This window comes from Nicotiana tabacum, chromosome 6 (genome assembly GCF_000715075.1).
Source record: "Nicotiana tabacum cultivar K326 chromosome 6, ASM71507v2, whole genome shotgun sequence".
NCBI lineage: Eukaryota > Viridiplantae > Streptophyta > Magnoliopsida > Solanales > Solanaceae > Nicotiana > Nicotiana tabacum.
In genome coordinates, this window is record NC_134085.1 from 162,347,188 (window position 1) to 162,365,844 (window position 18,657).

The 18,657-nt window shown below is 34.0% G+C and overlaps 4 protein-coding genes across 4 annotated transcripts; 3 read left to right on the plus strand and 1 right to left on the minus strand.

Annotated features, from left to right (window-relative positions):
• The first annotated feature begins 900 nt into the window (after positions 1-900).
• Positions 901-5,809, plus strand: LOC107765128 (protein sym-1). The gene is made up of 8 exons (XM_016583738.2): positions 901-1,017; positions 1,301-1,867; positions 2,553-2,640; positions 3,665-3,759; positions 4,578-4,650; positions 4,750-4,842; positions 4,935-5,021; positions 5,527-5,809. The coding sequence occupies exons 2-8, from the start codon at positions 1,467-1,469 to the stop codon at positions 5,605-5,607; spliced, it is 918 nt and encodes a 305-aa protein (XP_016439224.1). The 5' UTR covers positions 901-1,017; positions 1,301-1,466; the 3' UTR covers positions 5,608-5,809.
• A 1,016-nt stretch (positions 5,810-6,825) lies between these two features.
• LOC107765129 (heavy metal-associated isoprenylated plant protein 19-like) lies at positions 6,826-7,449 on the plus strand. The gene is made up of 3 exons (XM_016583739.1): positions 6,826-6,870; positions 6,976-7,057; positions 7,157-7,449. The coding sequence occupies exons 1-3, from the start codon at positions 6,826-6,828 to the stop codon at positions 7,447-7,449; spliced, it is 420 nt and encodes a 139-aa protein (XP_016439225.1).
• A 6,122-nt stretch (positions 7,450-13,571) lies between these two features.
• Positions 13,572-15,958, plus strand: LOC107765127 (GEM-like protein 4). Its single transcript, XM_016583737.2, has 4 exons — positions 13,572-13,802; positions 13,887-13,970; positions 14,469-14,731; positions 15,592-15,958. Exons 1-4 carry the CDS (start codon positions 13,583-13,585, stop codon positions 15,766-15,768), a joined length of 744 nt encoding a protein of 247 aa, XP_016439223.1. The 5' UTR covers positions 13,572-13,582; the 3' UTR covers positions 15,769-15,958.
• Positions 15,959-16,664: 706 nt separating this feature from the next.
• Positions 16,665-17,502, minus strand: LOC107765134 (kunitz trypsin inhibitor 5). The gene has a single exon (XM_016583744.2). It carries the CDS (start codon positions 17,427-17,429, stop codon positions 16,803-16,805), a length of 627 nt encoding a protein of 208 aa, XP_016439230.1. The 5' UTR covers positions 17,430-17,502; the 3' UTR covers positions 16,665-16,802.
• Between the last annotated feature and the right edge of the window lie 1,155 nt (positions 17,503-18,657).

An 18,657-nucleotide genomic window follows, 5' to 3' on the forward strand; every position in this document is an offset into this window, starting at 1 on the left:
GGGAGAGAATTACAACATGCAGAGCGCTCATGATCGGTATAGAATACTTAGGTGAAATTATAGAAGACATAGCAGGAAGGATTCCAACAATTAGGGAAATCATAACTCTAGACCTCCTTAATCTTTTCTCCAACCTGTAGTATCTTTAATGTTAATTTATTATTTTAATTTGTTAGTAGATAGTTAAACACAATAATCTTAATATCTATAAGTTAGGAATTGTTCAAGCTTATATTCTTGGTGATAGTGAACAATTGTAGCTAAGCCTTAATTCTCTGTGGGATTCGACTCCGGACTTATAAATCGAATTATATTTGCAACGACCGCTTAGTCCTTTTTATACGGCATAGTTGGGCGTGATCAGCGGATCTGGCCGTGGATTTCACCCAGTGTTCTGCCTTCAGTGCGCGGCCAATGCGCGGTCAATCCGCGGCCGCGCACCTGGAGAGGACTTCGCCGCTTGCTTTTCTTCCTCCTTTTCGACCGTGCGACCGTGCTAACCTCCGATTGGCCTTCCATGCTCCATATTGACTCCAAAACACTCTTTACCTTCCTTATAGCTCGGAGTGGCTCCTGCAAAGCATAAAACTCTTAATTAGAGGTTTTTGTTATCTTTTAACATTCAAACATTGATAAAGTGCGGCTAAATTAAAATGTAAATAGTATCTAAATTGCATAATTATAGTCTACTATCACCTCTGTGTGTGTCTTTAACTTAAGTAATATATTATAGTTTTTCTTTGGACAAAAGAAAATCAATTTTAGTTGAGAAGCAACCGTGGTGGATGATCAATAAAAGAAATTTCTGAATATGATATGATCTGCATTCAATGATGAAACACTATATTTTAGTTAAATCACACTCCAAATGCTAAGTTGCAGTAGCTATGTGTTACATTAAGAACTTGAGGGAAGATGTTCGTCACAAACTAAAAACTCTCAAATAAAAACAACGGAACATAGCATAGGCCAAGATTGCCAGATCGATTCGCCCGTTTTTGCTCTAGTACCTTCAAGGTCAGGTCTTTATCTTCATAAAGTTTCGAGTCAAATTCTTATTTAAATAATCAATTATTACCCCTTTGATAATATTTATTTTAAGTACAAAAAGTGTTATTTTTTAATGCTTTACCTGAATATTTAAAATTCTTAATTAATTAATCCAAGTTCCGAAAGGAACAAGTTTCATGCATGTTTTGAGGAGTGCTTCGCACCTTTTCCTAATTTAAGATCTTACATTATAATCTTGAAGAGTTAATACTAGATTATTCATTTATAGATATCCTGAATCCTAATTCAGGCGACGACAATAATTAATTCGAGAATCAGCTACGTTGTATTCCGCTTCAACCCGGTTTGTAATATTAGCCAAACACCGTCTTAAACCCTCAAAACCTCAACACAAAAGGCGCACAGTTCTGGTAATAGCAGGAACAACCTGAAAAGCTATCCAGTCGAAGCAGGAAATGCAGGTAACAATGGCTTCAAACGCCTCAATTCTCACCCGCAGTTCTCTTTTATCGGTACGGTTCGTGGATTTCCCCCTAAAATCCACTTCACAACTCCACGCCCAGACCCGAAGTCGATTTGGAAGGTCCTCTTCTGCTATTTCTTCTTCATCTTTTTCTGGCAAACACTGTGGGACCCAACTCGGTGCCTCAACTCATGGGCTGAAAAGTTTGCATCTTTCTGATATTGGGCCTAGAAGGTTCGGTTCTTGTAAGAATTTTCAGATGTCCGCGGTTTCAGGCGGTGGAGGTAGTGGTTATGGAGGCTCCGGTGATGGAAAATCCGGTGGTGGTGGTGATGGTGGCAGTGACAGTGGCGGTGGTGGTGGTGGTGGGAGTAACTGGTCATTACTTGCCTGGTAATTTTGTTTTAAATTAAAATTTGGAACAAATATCTATTGCTTGTTTTAGTGTACAAGTTTCAAAAGTTTGTGTCCAGTCCAACAACATCGCATAAATTGGAATGGATGGAGTACTAAATATCTCCTTGAGTAAACAAGTTAGCCAAATGCTTGTAAGCATGTTAAGTACTACTAGCATTGTTTATGCTATGGGTTGTTTGAAGGATATTTTACTTGTCACTGATAAAACTGAAAAAGTGATAAATCATTTATACATTGGGAAAAAAAAGCATGAATTTTTCCCTTTTTCTTTTCATTAAAGGCTTGCTATGTTTCTCTCACCATTTCTATTGCTCTGAGATTAACATATACTCTTCAACAACAACAATCATGCCTCAGTTTCAAACAAGTTGGGGCTGCCTATATGAATCCTTGCCTATTGTAAACCTGCTCATATAAAGGAGGGGGGTTGTGGTAGGCTGACAACCAACTTAAAATCAACCAATTTATGCTGAATCCTAACTATAAAGAATATTATATACTCTAGCTTATTTTTGAAAAAGGAATAGTAGTATATATACATCTGATAAAAAATAATAATATATACAATACTATAAAGCTTCATTTTTCTTGTAAGTCATATCTCGACAATGTTGTTAACTGTATCATCACGGCCCGAGAATAATCGTTACTTCTGCTGTAGGTACTTATCTCTTCTCGAGAAGTATCCAGTATGGACAAAAGCAGTTACATCTGCACTGTTGACACTTTCTGGAGATCTAATCTGTCAGGTAAACTCAGTAAAATGAAATTCAAGCTTCAAGAATCGGTAGAGTCTGTTGGGGATACACACTTTTTTCATACCGTGCTTGTCAATGCTAGTGCATGTGTTCTCTGTTGATGCAGAAGTTACAAGATTTTGCAAATCAGAGATTCCGATTGTTTAGCTAGTATTAGTTGTTAATTTCTAACACCTGATGAAGTAAGCTTATAATGAACTCTATTTCCTTAATCATTAAATATATTCTTTGGTACGTGGTTTTGGATTACCAATGTCAAATGTTTATTCTACTTTATGGTTAACATCGTCATAACTTGTCATGTGTAGTTATGGTATTCCTACTATGGTAAGGATTTTGGTGTTTGAGATGGTAATTCCTAAGATGATGCTAATCAGATATTTTCTGGTTTGAAAGAACGGAAGAGAAAGAAGCAGAGGAAGGGGGCAAGCGTAAAACTTTCTTTTTTGAAATGATTTTAGAGAGAGAAAGGAAAGGAAAAGGAGATAAAAGGATGGATAGGATGATGAAGGAAACATCAAGTTCTTATGTCCAAATGTGTATTGAACTTGTGGATTGAAAGAAAGGGAGGAAAGGAGCGGGATGACTGCAGTTCTTTTTTTGAATTGATTATAGGGGGAGATAGGAAGGAAAAATGCATCGGGTCATGAACGATACACCAAGTTCCTTTTCTGTACAAATGTGGTGAAGGCAAACCTCCTTTGATGAAATTTTGTAATGTCATAAAAGACAGTAGGCATTATGAACCATCTAATCATTATATTAGTTTTATTCAGTGTCTACTCACACTCCTTCCTCCCTTTCTCTCCATCAATTTCAAAAACAAATTCCTTCTTTCACTTTCCTTCTTACAGTGCAAAGCGTCAGCAACTCAGTATCCCTGCTTGCAATCATTGACCAGTGCTTTAAATTAGTGATACCATCTTTTCCCTCTTTGAAATATATTCTCTTCGCGATGATTTCAAGCTATTTTTTCTGTTTCCTTCACCTTTTAATTGCTGGCTATGTGTCACAGCTGTGGATTGACCAAGTAGCATCTGTGGATGTAAAGAGGACGTTTATATTCACATTATTGGGGCTGGTCTTGGTGGGTCCATCTTTGCACTTTTGGTAATATCTTCACAGCCCATTATTATTTCCTCTCTATACAGCTCTGAATCTGCTTTTACAACTTGTATTTTGGTCTGTGTATCTCAACCTTCTACTGAAGCTGGTGTTGTTATTATGTTATTTACTGCATACTGATTGCCTAATCTGCTGGAGACCTGTCTTTCTAACCCAGTACTTAAACTGGGAATACAAAAATACAAGATGCTCCTTATTTGTTTGTAGCTTTTTTTATCTTCATGTAATGATTTTTAAGTGTTTGCTATATCAATTCAGTGGACGATATGTAAAGTAATCCGATTTTCGTCCGTAGGTTTAAATGATACTAACTGCAGGTATATCACTGTATTTTATGATGGAAAATGGTTGAGGGTAGTTCTAGATCTTCAATTTTGTTTCTGATGATCAATTTAAATTTTACGTGCAATCACAAAAGCTGATTTGTATTTGTTGTTAATGAGCTCGGTTTTTAAAACTTATGCAGAATTATCTACTGAGTATTGTTTTAAATATCATTTAGCTCATTGCCTTGCTAAAAAATATAGAAGAATTAAGCTAAATAGCTGTCCACCAAACCGCTTAGACTGAAAATAGCTGGCGGATGTATAATATATGTATAACCATGTATAAGTGTTATCTATGAATACGAGCTACCAAAAGTAAACGGTGAATCCGGCCAACTATTTGGGTAAAGATCCTAAAAATATATGTATCTACCAGATATGGGTGCATATCTTGTTTGTTTGGTGAATGCCTAGGGGTAGAATTTTCCTAATGGCATTGTAGAATAGCTCCTCGTGTTCTGACTCTGATATATTTAGGTACCTCTACTTGAGTAGATTGGTCACAACTCCAGGGGCCTCTGGTGCTGTCATGCGCCTTGTACTAGATCAGGTTTTCCTTCTTTTTCATTTAGTGATAATGTCTTACTTACTGGAGTAACTACTGCCTTCTGAATGATATTGCCATTGAATTTGAGCTGCTTTGATACAGTTCCTTTTTGCTCCAATTTTTGTTGGGGTTTTCTTATCCTCTTTGGTAACACTTGAGGGAAGGTCATCACAAGTGATTCCAAAGCTTCAACAGGTATTCTAAATGGCTCTCTTTTCATACTTATTGGAATGGACCCTTCGATAGATGCATACTAATAATTTACTTTTGAATTTTTCTTAATTAAGGAGTGGTTCTCATCTGTCCTTGCAAATTGGCAACTCTGGATACCTTTTCAATTTATCAACTTCCGGTTTGTACCTCAGCAATTTCAGGTTAGTGAAACAGCCATGTTTCATCATTTTGTTTGATTATGAGCATGGCTTCCTGTCAGCTTCTAGCTGCTTGGAGATATCTCTTCAAAAAGTTGATCCTATTGTTACGAATTAGCAAAAACGCCCAATCATTCATGTAAAGAACTAGCCAAATTAACTGACATAAAGCTGGATTAGCAGTTTCAAGCTATACTTGAAGTATTTTGGGGTGTGCAGACTCCGCTAAACCACAGTATTGGAGATTCAGTTGGTTGTTTAGCAATACTGCAAAGAACTCGACACCTGAACCTCTTTTTTGATCACTCTTGATTATTGTGATTCATTCACATTCTAATGCGTATTTTTTTAAAGGCTTTTACAGCCTTTAATTCTCTAATTGGGACCAAATGTCTTTTTGCAATTACTAGTAGTTACGTGTAGTTTAGTTCTTGTGTTCAGATTCTTTTACATGTTTGTATACTACTCTAACCAACTGGAATGTTCTATTCCCCTCCTCTGCTTGCAGGTCCTTGCTGCTAACTTCATCGCTTTAGTGTGGAATGTCATACTGTCATATAAAGCCCACAAAGAAGTTATTGTAAAATAGGTATACCTAGGTCAGTTTCAGTTGTGTCTTTTTTGTACAAGGGATACTTATTTGCTTATCAGAGAAAAAGTAATCAAATAAACTGTTTGTTAGAAGTATCAGAAGAAGTAAATTATATTTGTCAGATGTACATATTGACCGAGATTGGAACACGCGGTATGGTTGGTTGTTTAGTCAATATAATTTGATGCGCTTGTGTTTATGAGAAGAAACACCAGAGGTGCTTCCCCTCCCTGGAGAAGAATGTGTTGCAAACTTGCAATAGTTATATGCCCTGGGGCCTTCTCCAACTCCATGTAATAGTGACTGTTCTTTCACTTTTTTGGATTAGCAGAGGTATGCACAACTGCTTTAGAGACGGGGAGGGAAATGAATCTAGTACAGCTCATTTTATCTTTGTTAGAATGGTTGATTTTTTTAAAAGTGAATAAAGCTGAAGAAATTAAAATTTGGAGGCAACATATCACACAAAAGAGGATTTTCTACTTGTGCTTCAGTATGCTGTGTTGGTTCAAGTTAACAATGAGAAACTAATCTTTTTCATCACAATGAGAGTAATAAAGCCACTGCCAAAAAAAAAAAGAAACAGCCTGATAGTAGGTGATTAAGAATGGAAAATGAATATAGCGACTCTAAAAATAATAGCCGAAAATTGTATATTTTTTGTACATGTGTAATTCTGTATATTATATATAAAAAATATATAAATTTTATAATTTTTGCAACTATCGGTTTTAAATAGTTTCGGAGTGATTTTTGCCCTTAAAGAATACAGGGTAAGGGATGAGAAATAAACGGTTTAGACGTTTAGCCCAAGCAAATTGCAAAATCCTAAAAGGTACAATAAAATTCTAAAAGTTCGATCTGAATGTTAATATAATGGCACGTTTTTGGGCATCTTGGTTAATTAATCGCAGTTTAAACTTTGTTTCAAGTGTGAAACGTCTTTCTTACTGTAGATTAAACCAAAGAACTAAATGTCTATAAAAAAGCCACCAACGCCGAAACAATATATATATATATATATATATATATATATATATATATATATATATATATATATATATATATATACAGAGGTTAAAGAAAAGATAATGAAAAATCAAACTTTATCTAAAACTCAACCGGGCGCGACACTTCGGTCGTTTGCCATAAATAGTATAACTGCAATTAACCGACTTTTGGATTTTCAAATGTCTCAATGTTCCATCACTTCCAATGGGAAACAAGAAGAAAAAGGAACAACACAAAATAGCACCAAAAGTTAGCTACTCTAATATCATTTTTTTCCCGTGTTTGTGTAGATATAGAATTTATTTTCAAGTATAGAAAACTGCAAGATTTTATTAATTGTCATGATTGGTACAGGTTGTGGACGTAGAGTTTAAAATTTCAATGTACTGTGAAGGATGTGAAAAACAAGTTGCCAAAGCCATTTCCAAAATCAAAGGTAGAGCCCTCGTTAAAAAAATTAAACTATTTTTGTATAAATACTGATTTTAATTAGTTATGATAATCTGTTGTATTTTTCTTTGTTTTTTCCTATTAGGGGTTGAAGAATTCATGACGGATATGAACAAACACAAGGTGGTAGTGAAAGGCCGAATAAATGCAGATAAAATGTTGAAGAAACTTAAGAAGAAAACTGGAAAGAGAGTAGAAATGCTGACTAAAAAAGAAGAGAATAAGAAGAAGGGTGAAGAAAAAGAAGGAGATTTGTCATCATTTGAAGCAATTAGTCCAAGACAAGTTGCAGATGCTTTAATTCTTGAATTTACTGGAGATAGTATGTTATATACCATGTTTAGCGATGAGAATGCAAATGCATGTTCGATAATGTAAAGCTATTCTTTTTTTGGACATGAACATTTTTTCCTCTGTCGAAAAAAAACTAATTTTTCATGTCTGAATTCTTCTTCTTCTCTCATTATCAGAGATTCAGAGTCATGTGATCTTATGTTGCTTCGACTATTCGAAAATATAAATGGATGTGTGTCAAATCCTCTAAAAGCAATGTAACTTCGGAGAATCTGACATGAGTGCATGAGATTGTTACTCAAATAACCGACTAGATCTAATGAGTACTTTTTCTAGCCGATATACATAGATTATACATTGATTATATACAATTATACATATACAATGAATTGTACATATAATACATCTGGTGGCTATGTTTAGTTTGACATATTAGGTGGACGGCTATTTGGGTTAATTCTTTCTTTAAAGAATCCACGCAACATTGATGTGATCCACTAATTCTATCCAAAAGATTGTCATCACATCACTCGTAATTAAGAGAAAAATGTGTGAAGTTGCATGCTTAATCCAATTTTATGTGAGCGTTGCTGTGTTAAAACAAAAAATCAGAAAACTGTTAGAAGAATAAAGAAATGTATAAAATAGTAAAGAATCAGAAATATTCCGAGTCCACAAGTTTCTTGTGCGTCCTTAAGGAATTTTAACCCCCTCACACGTTGCCAAGGTAATGGATTAAATCCTCACAGGATAAAACGGAATAAACCTTCCTGCAACAGTGGCAATACAAACTGCAGGATACCAACGAACTCAAAGAAAGGAGCAAAATCACACTTACGAATTTGAGAGAGAGAGACTGCGAATTAGGATGCAGTATATTCAGAAAGAAAGAAGTTCTAGAGTGTTTTTCGTATATTGAAGATGCAGCCTTGCCTCAGAATTTATAGGCAAATATCAGAAGAGGTGTCTGGAAAGGTGCCTTTTCAGAAAATATGCGGCCGAACCGCGGCCAGAAAGCCTCTCTGAATATGACTCCCGCGGTTCTACCGCGGTCGCGGCAGAACCCCGGCCAGTGAGGCCCTCTGAACTTTCAGCAGTGTTCTGGTGTATTTTCAGCAGTGATTTGGCATTTAATTTAATTATTAAATCCGAAGCCGAGCCGAGCGACGACGACGGCACGAGGGTTCATTCTCTTCAACTCCTTTTAAGAGTTTTAAGAAGTGAATCTATATATAAGCACACAAATGTGATTGTCCCTCACCAATGAAAGACAAAGTGCAAGACAAAAGTTCACTTCTTCAAATTTTTCATTTTCCCTCCATTTCTAATTCACACTCCTTCTACTTTAAAGCCCAATAGCTTAAAGTCCAACACTTTCTCCAATGTTTGTATCACTCGGTAAGTGTAGAAATGTGTATCCAACTTGTGCAACCAGAAATCACCTTTCAAATTGATTGTATCTACAATTAGGATAATGTTTTTCAATATACTTCCTAGTTCTATTTTACATTTTAGTAAATACAGTTTCATGCTATCTCACTACTAAAAAACTGCCTAAAATCATCCAAAATTATCGATTGAAATCGATCGCAATTTTCCACTAATTTCGGTCGGTCAATTAAATTTCATAAACGACCAAAAAAGAAAATTTTTTCTGAAAAAACCGACCGAAGTAGGTCGAAAAATTCGATCGAGATTTTTAATTATGCAGTTAAAAAATACATAGTCTGGGCATTGAACCAGAGTCGTTCTGTGGCATGGCAGGATACTATTCTACCGCTAGACCATTAATACATTTTGGTTTAAGACTTTCTTTTATTTTATTTGTACTCTTTAATTGTATTTTCACGCGAAGATAACTGGCCCGATTTCGGTCAATTTAATTAAAAATATAAAATTACCAATCGAAGTCGGTCGTTTTTTAAAAGGACAGACTGAAATAATCGATCGATTTCGGTCGGTTTTTTAATATTAATAGTGATTATTTTGCATGAATAACCGACTAAAGTTGGCCGGTTTCTTAAAAAATAAATTTCGCGAGACGCCAAAATAGTTTTACGCATTTTTGCGCCAAAATAACTAACCAAAGTTAGTTGATTACGTAAAAAATTAAAAATTAAAAAATTTTAAAACATCGACTGACTTTGATCGACTTTTCGATTGATTTTTTGCCTACCGAAGCGGTTGGTTTTGACCGAATTTCTAGTAGTCTCTTTTCACATGCCCCTCTTTCAAAATAAAGATGCAATAAAGTAGTTCATTGAAAGAAGAGATATAATCATTTGGATTACGGAAAGTTAATTGGTATTTATGTGGAGTCACACAAAAATGTGGACTACAATGTCTCCTTTTTTTAACGCTTATGGCAGTACTACTCTACGCACCTTTTACGAATTTTAAGATCATAATAAGTGAATTGAAATTTGGCAGCAAACTTGGAGAAAATGTTTGCGCAAAAAGAAGGATTAATTACACTTGCAAATAACAAATAATTATATAAGAACAATTGAGAAAAGGAAAAAAAGGAACAGAATGTACTAAATGTACACGCGAGTCTCAGATTATCAAGTACCTTACAATTTTGACCAAAAAAATTCAACGATCCATAATACAAGAAGCAATTGTATATTATAATTATTAATTTATAACTACTTCGGATCAAACTCCACAAACACGTGAAGAAGAAACTAGAGAGACCCCTTTCTTCAAAGAAATACGGCTGCTCGAACATATATACTTCAATCAATACTAGTTAGGTTTTTTTTATCTAATCTAATAATATTATTTTAGTCTCTTGCTTACCTAAGAGATGATACACTCTTTTGTTAAACAGTTGAATTGAAGAAAAAATGTAGAGGGCAAGTTATAGTTCTGCCGGGTTAATTTTTCAAATTTTATATATATATATATATATATATATATATTAAAATTTATTAAATAGATACAAATAAACAAGTTTATATCGTCTATTAAATCAAATGATCAGTAGTAAAATTCTAAATTCGAACTCATGAAGTTCAAATCCGTCTTTCATTTATGTCTAATCGACGAAATAGACCACATCCTTGACCATATTTGCATATGTATGGGTCTAAAAAAGACAAAGAGGTGTCACATTCTTAAGATTCATCTTATAATTAGATGGCTAAACAGTATTATGAAATTATTATAAGTCGCGCGTTTGATATTAGTACGTAATATATTTGGCTAGTGGAGGAATAAATGTTTAATTGGTATGCGTTTCGTGTAATCCAATCTCAAATCAAATATATAGAAGCTCGAAGATATTAGTTACAACACAAAAGTCCATAAATATTCGTATTATATTAAGTAAAAACAAATGAAGCCTAACTTTATCTTAGTCTTTCCCGGGTAATTCGGAACTCGTTCAATCTTCGAAAGATTATTTGTTGTTTGCTTAATTAATCCAACACTTAAATACTCAAATATAACGCTAATCCTAAGTATTGATATTATACTAGTAAGAAGAAAAAGGTTATACTCGTTATTTTGCGCTAACAATATGATCAATAGTCAGGTGGACCGATGATTTGAAGGTCGCGAATGCACATTTTCATTCAATCAAAATCTGTTTTGTAAGTAGGGTATTATTACTAATATATCATAATTTCTAAAAGATATAACAACTAATATGTGCACATGATTTTTTTGCCGAACTTTTCAGATGGAGATGACCACTCTCTTTGCAACACAAGTACGCCTATGTCAATAGCACATGTAGGTGGTCCATTAATGAAATACTAACTCTTAATGAATGATACTCCCTCGGGTCCATAATAAGTGCTCAAATTATTTTTTTATTTTGGTAAAAAATAAATGCTCGTTTATATAATGAAGAAAAAATTCAATTTTTTTTTCCAAAATTACCCTTATGTACGTATTCCTAAAAAGTTATTTACTCCTCACATTTGAGAAGAGAAGTAAGTACTACTATAACTGTAGTGCAACATTTAATGAAGGGTAGATTAGTCACACTAACTATTTGCGTCTAGAATTTAGTATTTACTTAATGGGTGTACCCAAAGCAAATTGGTCACTTATTGTGGACCGAATGAAATATTAAACTAATATTAATAGAGACAATCTTCCATTTAATTTATAGGGATCAACAACAACAACAATAATAATAACTCAGTAAAATTTTATAAATAGGGTCTAAGAAGGATAGTACGTACGCAGACGTTATCCCTACCCAAAGGAGGAGAGAGAAAGTGTTAATTTATAGGGATCATGAGAACCAAAAAACGTGTTTCTTTGTCAGGTCTTGGCATGTGATTACAGGAACATAATATTCGTTGGTCGGACCAAAGTTTGACTAGTATTAATTAGTAGGACAAAGAGAGTTAAAACTACGTGCTTGATTATATTGTCGCACTAATATAACAAAGAGAAATCCCAGGAGCGAAAGTCACATGAAAGTAACAGCAAACATACCCTCATGAAATAGATTAAACTATGTCGCACGCTTGAATCCACTGTGCCTTTGCCACCAGGATGCAAATTACGATAAAAAGGATGAACATGAACGTGAAAATTAATATTTTTTCATAATTAGCGAGAAGTGAGTCTTGAATTCAAGACAATGCTTTGATAAGGTCTATGTTGCTCGAACTCTAAAAAAATATTATCGGGTGCGTATCAGATTATTATTGGAGAATCTGACATGGATATGACAATATTTTAGAGAGTACACACAACATATGATACGATATAAAATGTGTATGAGTTCATCTAAAAATAAAAATTATTTCAGAGAATATACTTTCATCGTAACATAATAGTTACTTAATCTCAAAATAGGTGGTAAAGCAGCCATTCTAATTAATTATGAATGTTTAAGTTTTCTACATCTCGTGATGATACAATCGAGTTAATGTAAAGAGCTGCCAAAGAGGGAAAGTGGCTGGTGAGCCCGTCAAGCCATACAAGAACAAAAGCCCAACTGTGACTCAAGTATGGATTTTTTGGTAGCGTATTAGACGAAATTTGAAAGAAAGCAAGTCAACTTTGTGGTCTTTCTAGAATTTTAGATATGCATTTTTAATTAGGATTTTCCACAATTTTAGTACTAGTATTTTCCAAGTTGGTGGCTGCTATCGTAACTATTTCAGCTGGTCTTATCAATTTTTTGTTTCCTTTGATGTGACATATGTATCTTTGTTACTATGTTGATACTTGATAGTGTAGTTCTTTATTTTTCTTTTGTTATATACTAGGATTATATTCTTCGCCTTTTCGTTCGACTTTCTTTTTTCACCTTTTCTTTGGACAAAGATGATTTTTTTCGCTCTTGTACGGATTACAGTTATTTAACGGCAAAGTCCCTAAACTTTTCATATCATGACATGCACTGTTTATTAAGCAAAGTGTGTATGTGTTTAGTGTATTGTCAGTTCGCACAACTTTTCATATCATGACATGCACTGTTTATTAAGCAAAGTGTGTATGTGTTTAGTGTATTGTCAGTTCGCACAACGAATATAGCATGTGTCAATTGTATTGTTCGTGTAATTAATACGAGGATGTATACAAGGATACAAACAACAAAAAATATAGGGGTGTATACATGGGTACATAACCATAAAAATACAGTCAAACATACAAGGTGCAAAAAAAATAAAAATACATTTCATACCTGGAAAACAATACATACATGGTGTAAAATCAAGACGAAATAATAAAATATAGAGATTTTCTGAAAAATTCCTCCCTCGTAATACAGTAGTACAAGTGAATTTGCTATAAAATTTAAATTGTTTTATCTTTTCCCGAAGATTGCAGACATGCAGTTGCACCTCCAGTACACATTTGAGCAATCATAATTATATTTCAAAGTTCGTAAGGAATGAGGAGAACCATGAAAATAGAGAATTTTTTTTTACAATATTAATAGGAGATATATATGTGACATAGTCAAGGATTAAATAAGATCTCGTAAGCCAAAAGATTATTATGTATATAGAGTTAGAAAAAACTAATAATTTATTAAGATTTAAGTAAAGCAATGTGTATAGTTTCCAGAAGACGGCCCCAACTTCGTGTTTTCTGGAAAAAGTAAATAAAAAGAATCTTCGAAAAACTAGAGTTAATTTTTGGTAAACTAAACGGTGGGGGCAGTTAAGATTCTTATCTACACTGAGTACTGTGTGGCCGGCCAACCATCCATTTAAATATACCACTTTCCTCCTACTTTCACATGCAAATCACTCGTATTTCAAAAATACTCAAATTAAACATGAAGGAAAATCATTACCAATTTGAAGATCAACAAAATTATTGTGGCAGCTCTTCCGCCATGAGCTCCTCCTTTGGGACAACTCCAGAAAGGCATTCTTCTTTTTCTCAAGATTCTGAAACTGTCAGCTCTCTTCACAGTTCTTCTTCTTCTGATAATTACTCTCCCAGAGTTACTCCAAGTAAGTTTAAACAGGAAATTAAAGAAAGAAGAAACAAATCAAATTAAGGATCATTTTGTTAACTCTTTTATGTATTAATTTCAGGTCAAGATGATTCTGCTATAATTGTTCACAAGAGGAAATTGGGAAAGAAAGCAAAAAGTTATGCTTATAGAATTCGCGAGCATGGTATGTATGTACGTCTAATTCATTCTGTTTAGGGTGCGATTGGTTCAAAACCAGAATATCACTTTTTTCACTTTTAGCCCCAACCAAAAATTATCTTTATTAGGTAGCCAAAAAAGTGTATAAAAATTACTATATTTTTTATATATAACATATAGAATATACAAAAAAAATATTTTTCAGCTATTACAGTATCATTTCCCCAAATTAATTATAATCCTGAGATTGTAATACCAGGATTATAATCGGGATAATATATCAATCTCACATCCTATATGGGATAAGTTAAACCAAGATTTTGGTATAAAAATAATACCGATTTTAATTAATAACTCCAATCAAAGATAAATTTCATTCCAAAATTTATAACAGAATAACTCAACTAATCCCTTGAACCAAACAGCCCTGCCCCTTAATTTAATTATTTATTTCCTTCCCTTTTTGCTTCTTTAAGAAAAAATGCACTAAATATTTTCGTAAATTAAATTTGATGTTTTGCAGTGAAATTGGGGCCAAAGTTTTCAGAAACGGTGAAGGGGAAGCTGAAAATAGTGAAAGAAGGAGGGAGAAGGAATATATTCAGGAATATGTTTAATGTGAATGAAGGAGAGAAGCTGCTAAAGGCATCACAGTGTTATTTGTACACAACAGCGGGTCCAATTGCTGGGATTTTGTTCATATCTACAGAGAAAATAGCTTTCTGCAGTGAAAGACCCATAGCTGTTCCTTTCCCCTCTGGAGGAATTCTTAGAACACCTTACAAGGTTAGTTACATTACATTGATTGTGTTAAATTAATGGAAGCGTAAATTTGGGAGGGTTTTCAGTTTTTTCTGTAAATTTTTATTCTAAGTAAAATGAAATGGGTTGAATACCTAGTTGAAGGGAGCTTAGAGCAACCCTAAAGACTTATAGGTCACGACTTCGAGCCGTGAAAGTAGATTGTTTATATGAATACCCTTAGCGTGCGGTCCTTCTCTGACTCGTGCGTGAATGCGAAAAGCTTTGTGCTCCTGAGTTGAGTACTTAGAGTTAAGCAGCTAGACTTGTCCAAAATTTGTTAGGTTACACGAGTAGGTAAGACATTATCAACTTGTGTAACACTTTTCAATATAATTGGCTTTAGTTTTGTGTTTTTTCCCGAAAACATTAATTAGCGCCAAGGCTTCCCTTTGAAGTGCGGAATGCCTAGAGTTAGGTTTAAAAAAAAAGCAAAGGGGAATATTAGTTGAATGATTTTAGGAGGAAAAATGCAGGCTGTATTTTTTTTCCTTTTAATAAATTGGGTACAGTTCACCTATGCTAAATTTTATACTCCATCTCAATTGAATAATTAACTCACAGATTCGTCCCCACACGGCTTTCAATTATTCCCTCAGACCACAGCGTACTTGTTTATCTATATAGTCACTATTTAACATACACTATTGTTATTCCTCTAGCTGTCGCACCATAAAATATGTAGGGGTTAGGGGTTCTGAGATCTCAAATATTTTAGAGCATTTTGATTTTGCAACATTACTAAGGCCTCATACAATTGTATAAAGCACAAAAGATAATTAATTAGTCAATCTTGTGTTGTGTGAAATATTTCTCAAATATTGTGGAAATTATGATTCCTGCAGGTGGTTATTCCAGTGAAGAAAATTAAAAGAGCTTATGCAAGTGTGAACGAGAACAAACCATCTCAAAAGTACATCGAGATAGTGACTGAAGATAATTTTGAATTTTGGTTCATGGGCTTTGTACGATATGAAAAAGCTTTCCTCAACTTACAAAAGGCCATTTCCATGTCGAACTAGCTAGCTATTAGATATTAGAATTTTTAGGATTTTAAAGAGGATTCGTAAATCTGTAGTTTTTTTTTCCTTATTAGATGTTGAACTAATAGCATCTAATTAATCTATGCTTGTTCATGAGAATTCTGAATTTTGTAGATTTTGAAGTTTAGTAGATTTCTTAGCATATATATAATATAGGATTACGACCTAAGTTATTGAGTTTTATAGATCCGTACTTCCCGTGCTAGCTCATCCCCTGCCGCCAACAATCACAATTGAACCTAATTATAGGGGTAATTAATTATGGCAGAAGCATGACTATTTTGACTCGGCAGTTTTGAAAGTATGAGGAAAATATTGCTTCACGTGTCCGAAAGATTTCGCTTTATTTCATTTTTAGACTTCTCAAATCGAAATAATTTAGGGTATAACTTTGATTAATTTTAAATGTTCAGTTCATATAATTGATATTATATTATATTTTCTCAAACTACGTTCTTAAAAACTATTTTAATTTCGTTCAAACAGTGCTAAATAAAAAGAGAAGTCATATTAACGTCAAAATCCAATTACTCAAAAGAAATAATGTTATATAACATGAAGCAGTGGTACAAACGAGAAAAATCATCAATTTAATGTTTAACACGCTTAACAGAAAATAAATATAGTGACAGGCTGTAGCGTTGTGTCAATTTATAATAGTCCAACAAAGCATTGACCCATAGATAAGTCGATCCTGCTGTATTTTCGTCTCTGTTCAGCAAGTTGCTTTCTTCGTCTCTGTTTCTGAAATTGAATACTAGTATTTTTATTCTTTTTCCTTTTAACTTTTGCAACTATTAGAGATGAATTTTAGAGACGCAGCCGCACCCTTTATTATATTGCATTTCATATAAATCATTTAAAGAAACATGTAGTAGCTATATAATTTCACAACTAAAAACATAACAATCTTTATTAATTATCAACACTAGTGGAGGACTATATTCTTCCTTATTCCTTCACTGATACAGACTATATACAATGAAATCACATATAGTATAGTATTTGCAATTCTAGATCTTATGAAATGTAACTTTCAAAGGTTGATCAGAACGAACAAACAAAACCCTTTTGCTACCTTCAACAAGTATTCCAATGTCTCCACAGAATGGTCTGCATGTCTCACAAACTCCAGGACAATACACAAGTTTGTAAGCATCCTCGTACTTGTCAATCTTGAACCAATTGCTCAATGTTTCACGCCCTGGATTTCCTTCTACTCCACCAACTGTCACCAAATAACGCTGCGGAATTATTTCAGTGTTAATTCTCCATACTGTGGACGAATCAGAGATATGAATAGATGTAAATTTCACGTTCAGATCAGTTGATATTCCGATGATGTTTTCGTTAGGGTTCGCAGGTGAAAATTGAAGGTAACCGCCGATTGAAGATTCATCGGCATGTTGGCTTACGACTAGTGGATTGGTTCGGTTCCTAATGGATGCCACCTGAAGTCCACCGCCGTTGCCCCGACCCGCTGGAAGGATATAATAATTCACTCCTGTCCGGACAGCGTTACCGGAAACGTCGAGCACCGGTTCAGGAACATCTTGAGCTTTTACGAGGAAAGAAAAGCTTGTTGATAATGCAACAAGAAGAAAAGGTACCATGAATCGTGTAACGTTAATAATTTCCATTGTTAAACTAACTTGTGAATGGATAAAATAAACTTTTAGAGAAGCAGCGCTATTTATAGAACTAGATAAAGGTTTCGTATTATATGGAGTAGTTTGAAAATTCTCAGTCACTTCAAGGATTTTTCTTTTTCACATCGATGGAATTGACTATCAACTTTTCTAGCCTTTTAATTTTTTTTATAAAGCCGTAGTTATAAATAATGTATGGTTTGACATTTTTTCTATGTAACTTATCCATGCCTTAAATTTTACACATTAAACAGTGGGATATCAATAAGAGTATTATCCTCCTAGAATCTAAGTTGAAAATTCTTGTACATATTTGAGTTGTGTACTCAGCTTTTCAAATGTTGAACTATATTCACAAATGGACGAAGTAAGAGACGTAGCCTCTTGTACAAGTACACTTGGGATTAAGGTGGATCTATAATTTGAAGCATATAGGTTCGTACAACACCTCATGTGGTCCGACTCTTTCCTGAATCTCATGCATATCGGGAGTTTACTGTACCGGATTGCCCTCTTTTTTTGCCATCAGTTCGGAATTGTAATTTTTTAAAAGTTATATTAACTTTCAAATTAACAATTTATACATATATAATGATTTTTTAAAGAAATATATAGTTTTAAAAAATAATACTCCCTCCGTTCCAGTTTATGTGAACCTATTTCCTTTTTGGTCCGTTCCAAAAAGAATGAACCCTTTCCAAATTTGGTAACAATTTAACTTAAAGTTACAACTCTACCCTTAATGAGAAGCTTTTATAACCATACAAATACTCTGAGCCCCATTTGGACTTGTTTAGGACCACAAATTCCAAAAGTCTTTATTTTTTTCTTAAACTCCGTGCCCAGTCAAACAAGTTCACATAAATTGAAACGGAGGGAGTAGTAAATTCGGCCGAATCCGTAGCCGATTTGACAATAATAGCCAACTTTATTTTGATCGCTGAATAGAAAGGTCAACAACAAGCTAGGTGCTAGCAACAAAGTAGCATGAGTACATATTTCCTTGTGACACAACACGTAAAACTAATTCGTAATAAAGTCAATTCTTGGAAAAGTCAAAACAAATACGTGCGGAGTTTAATACCGGAGAAGAGCTTAACAATCCCTCTTGCATATAGAACTGCATATATATGAAAGTCTAAATATATTCTCCTGATTTGCAAGATAAGATTTTCGTTTATGATATCATTTGAATCTTCTACTAGTTTGAAATTTTGCA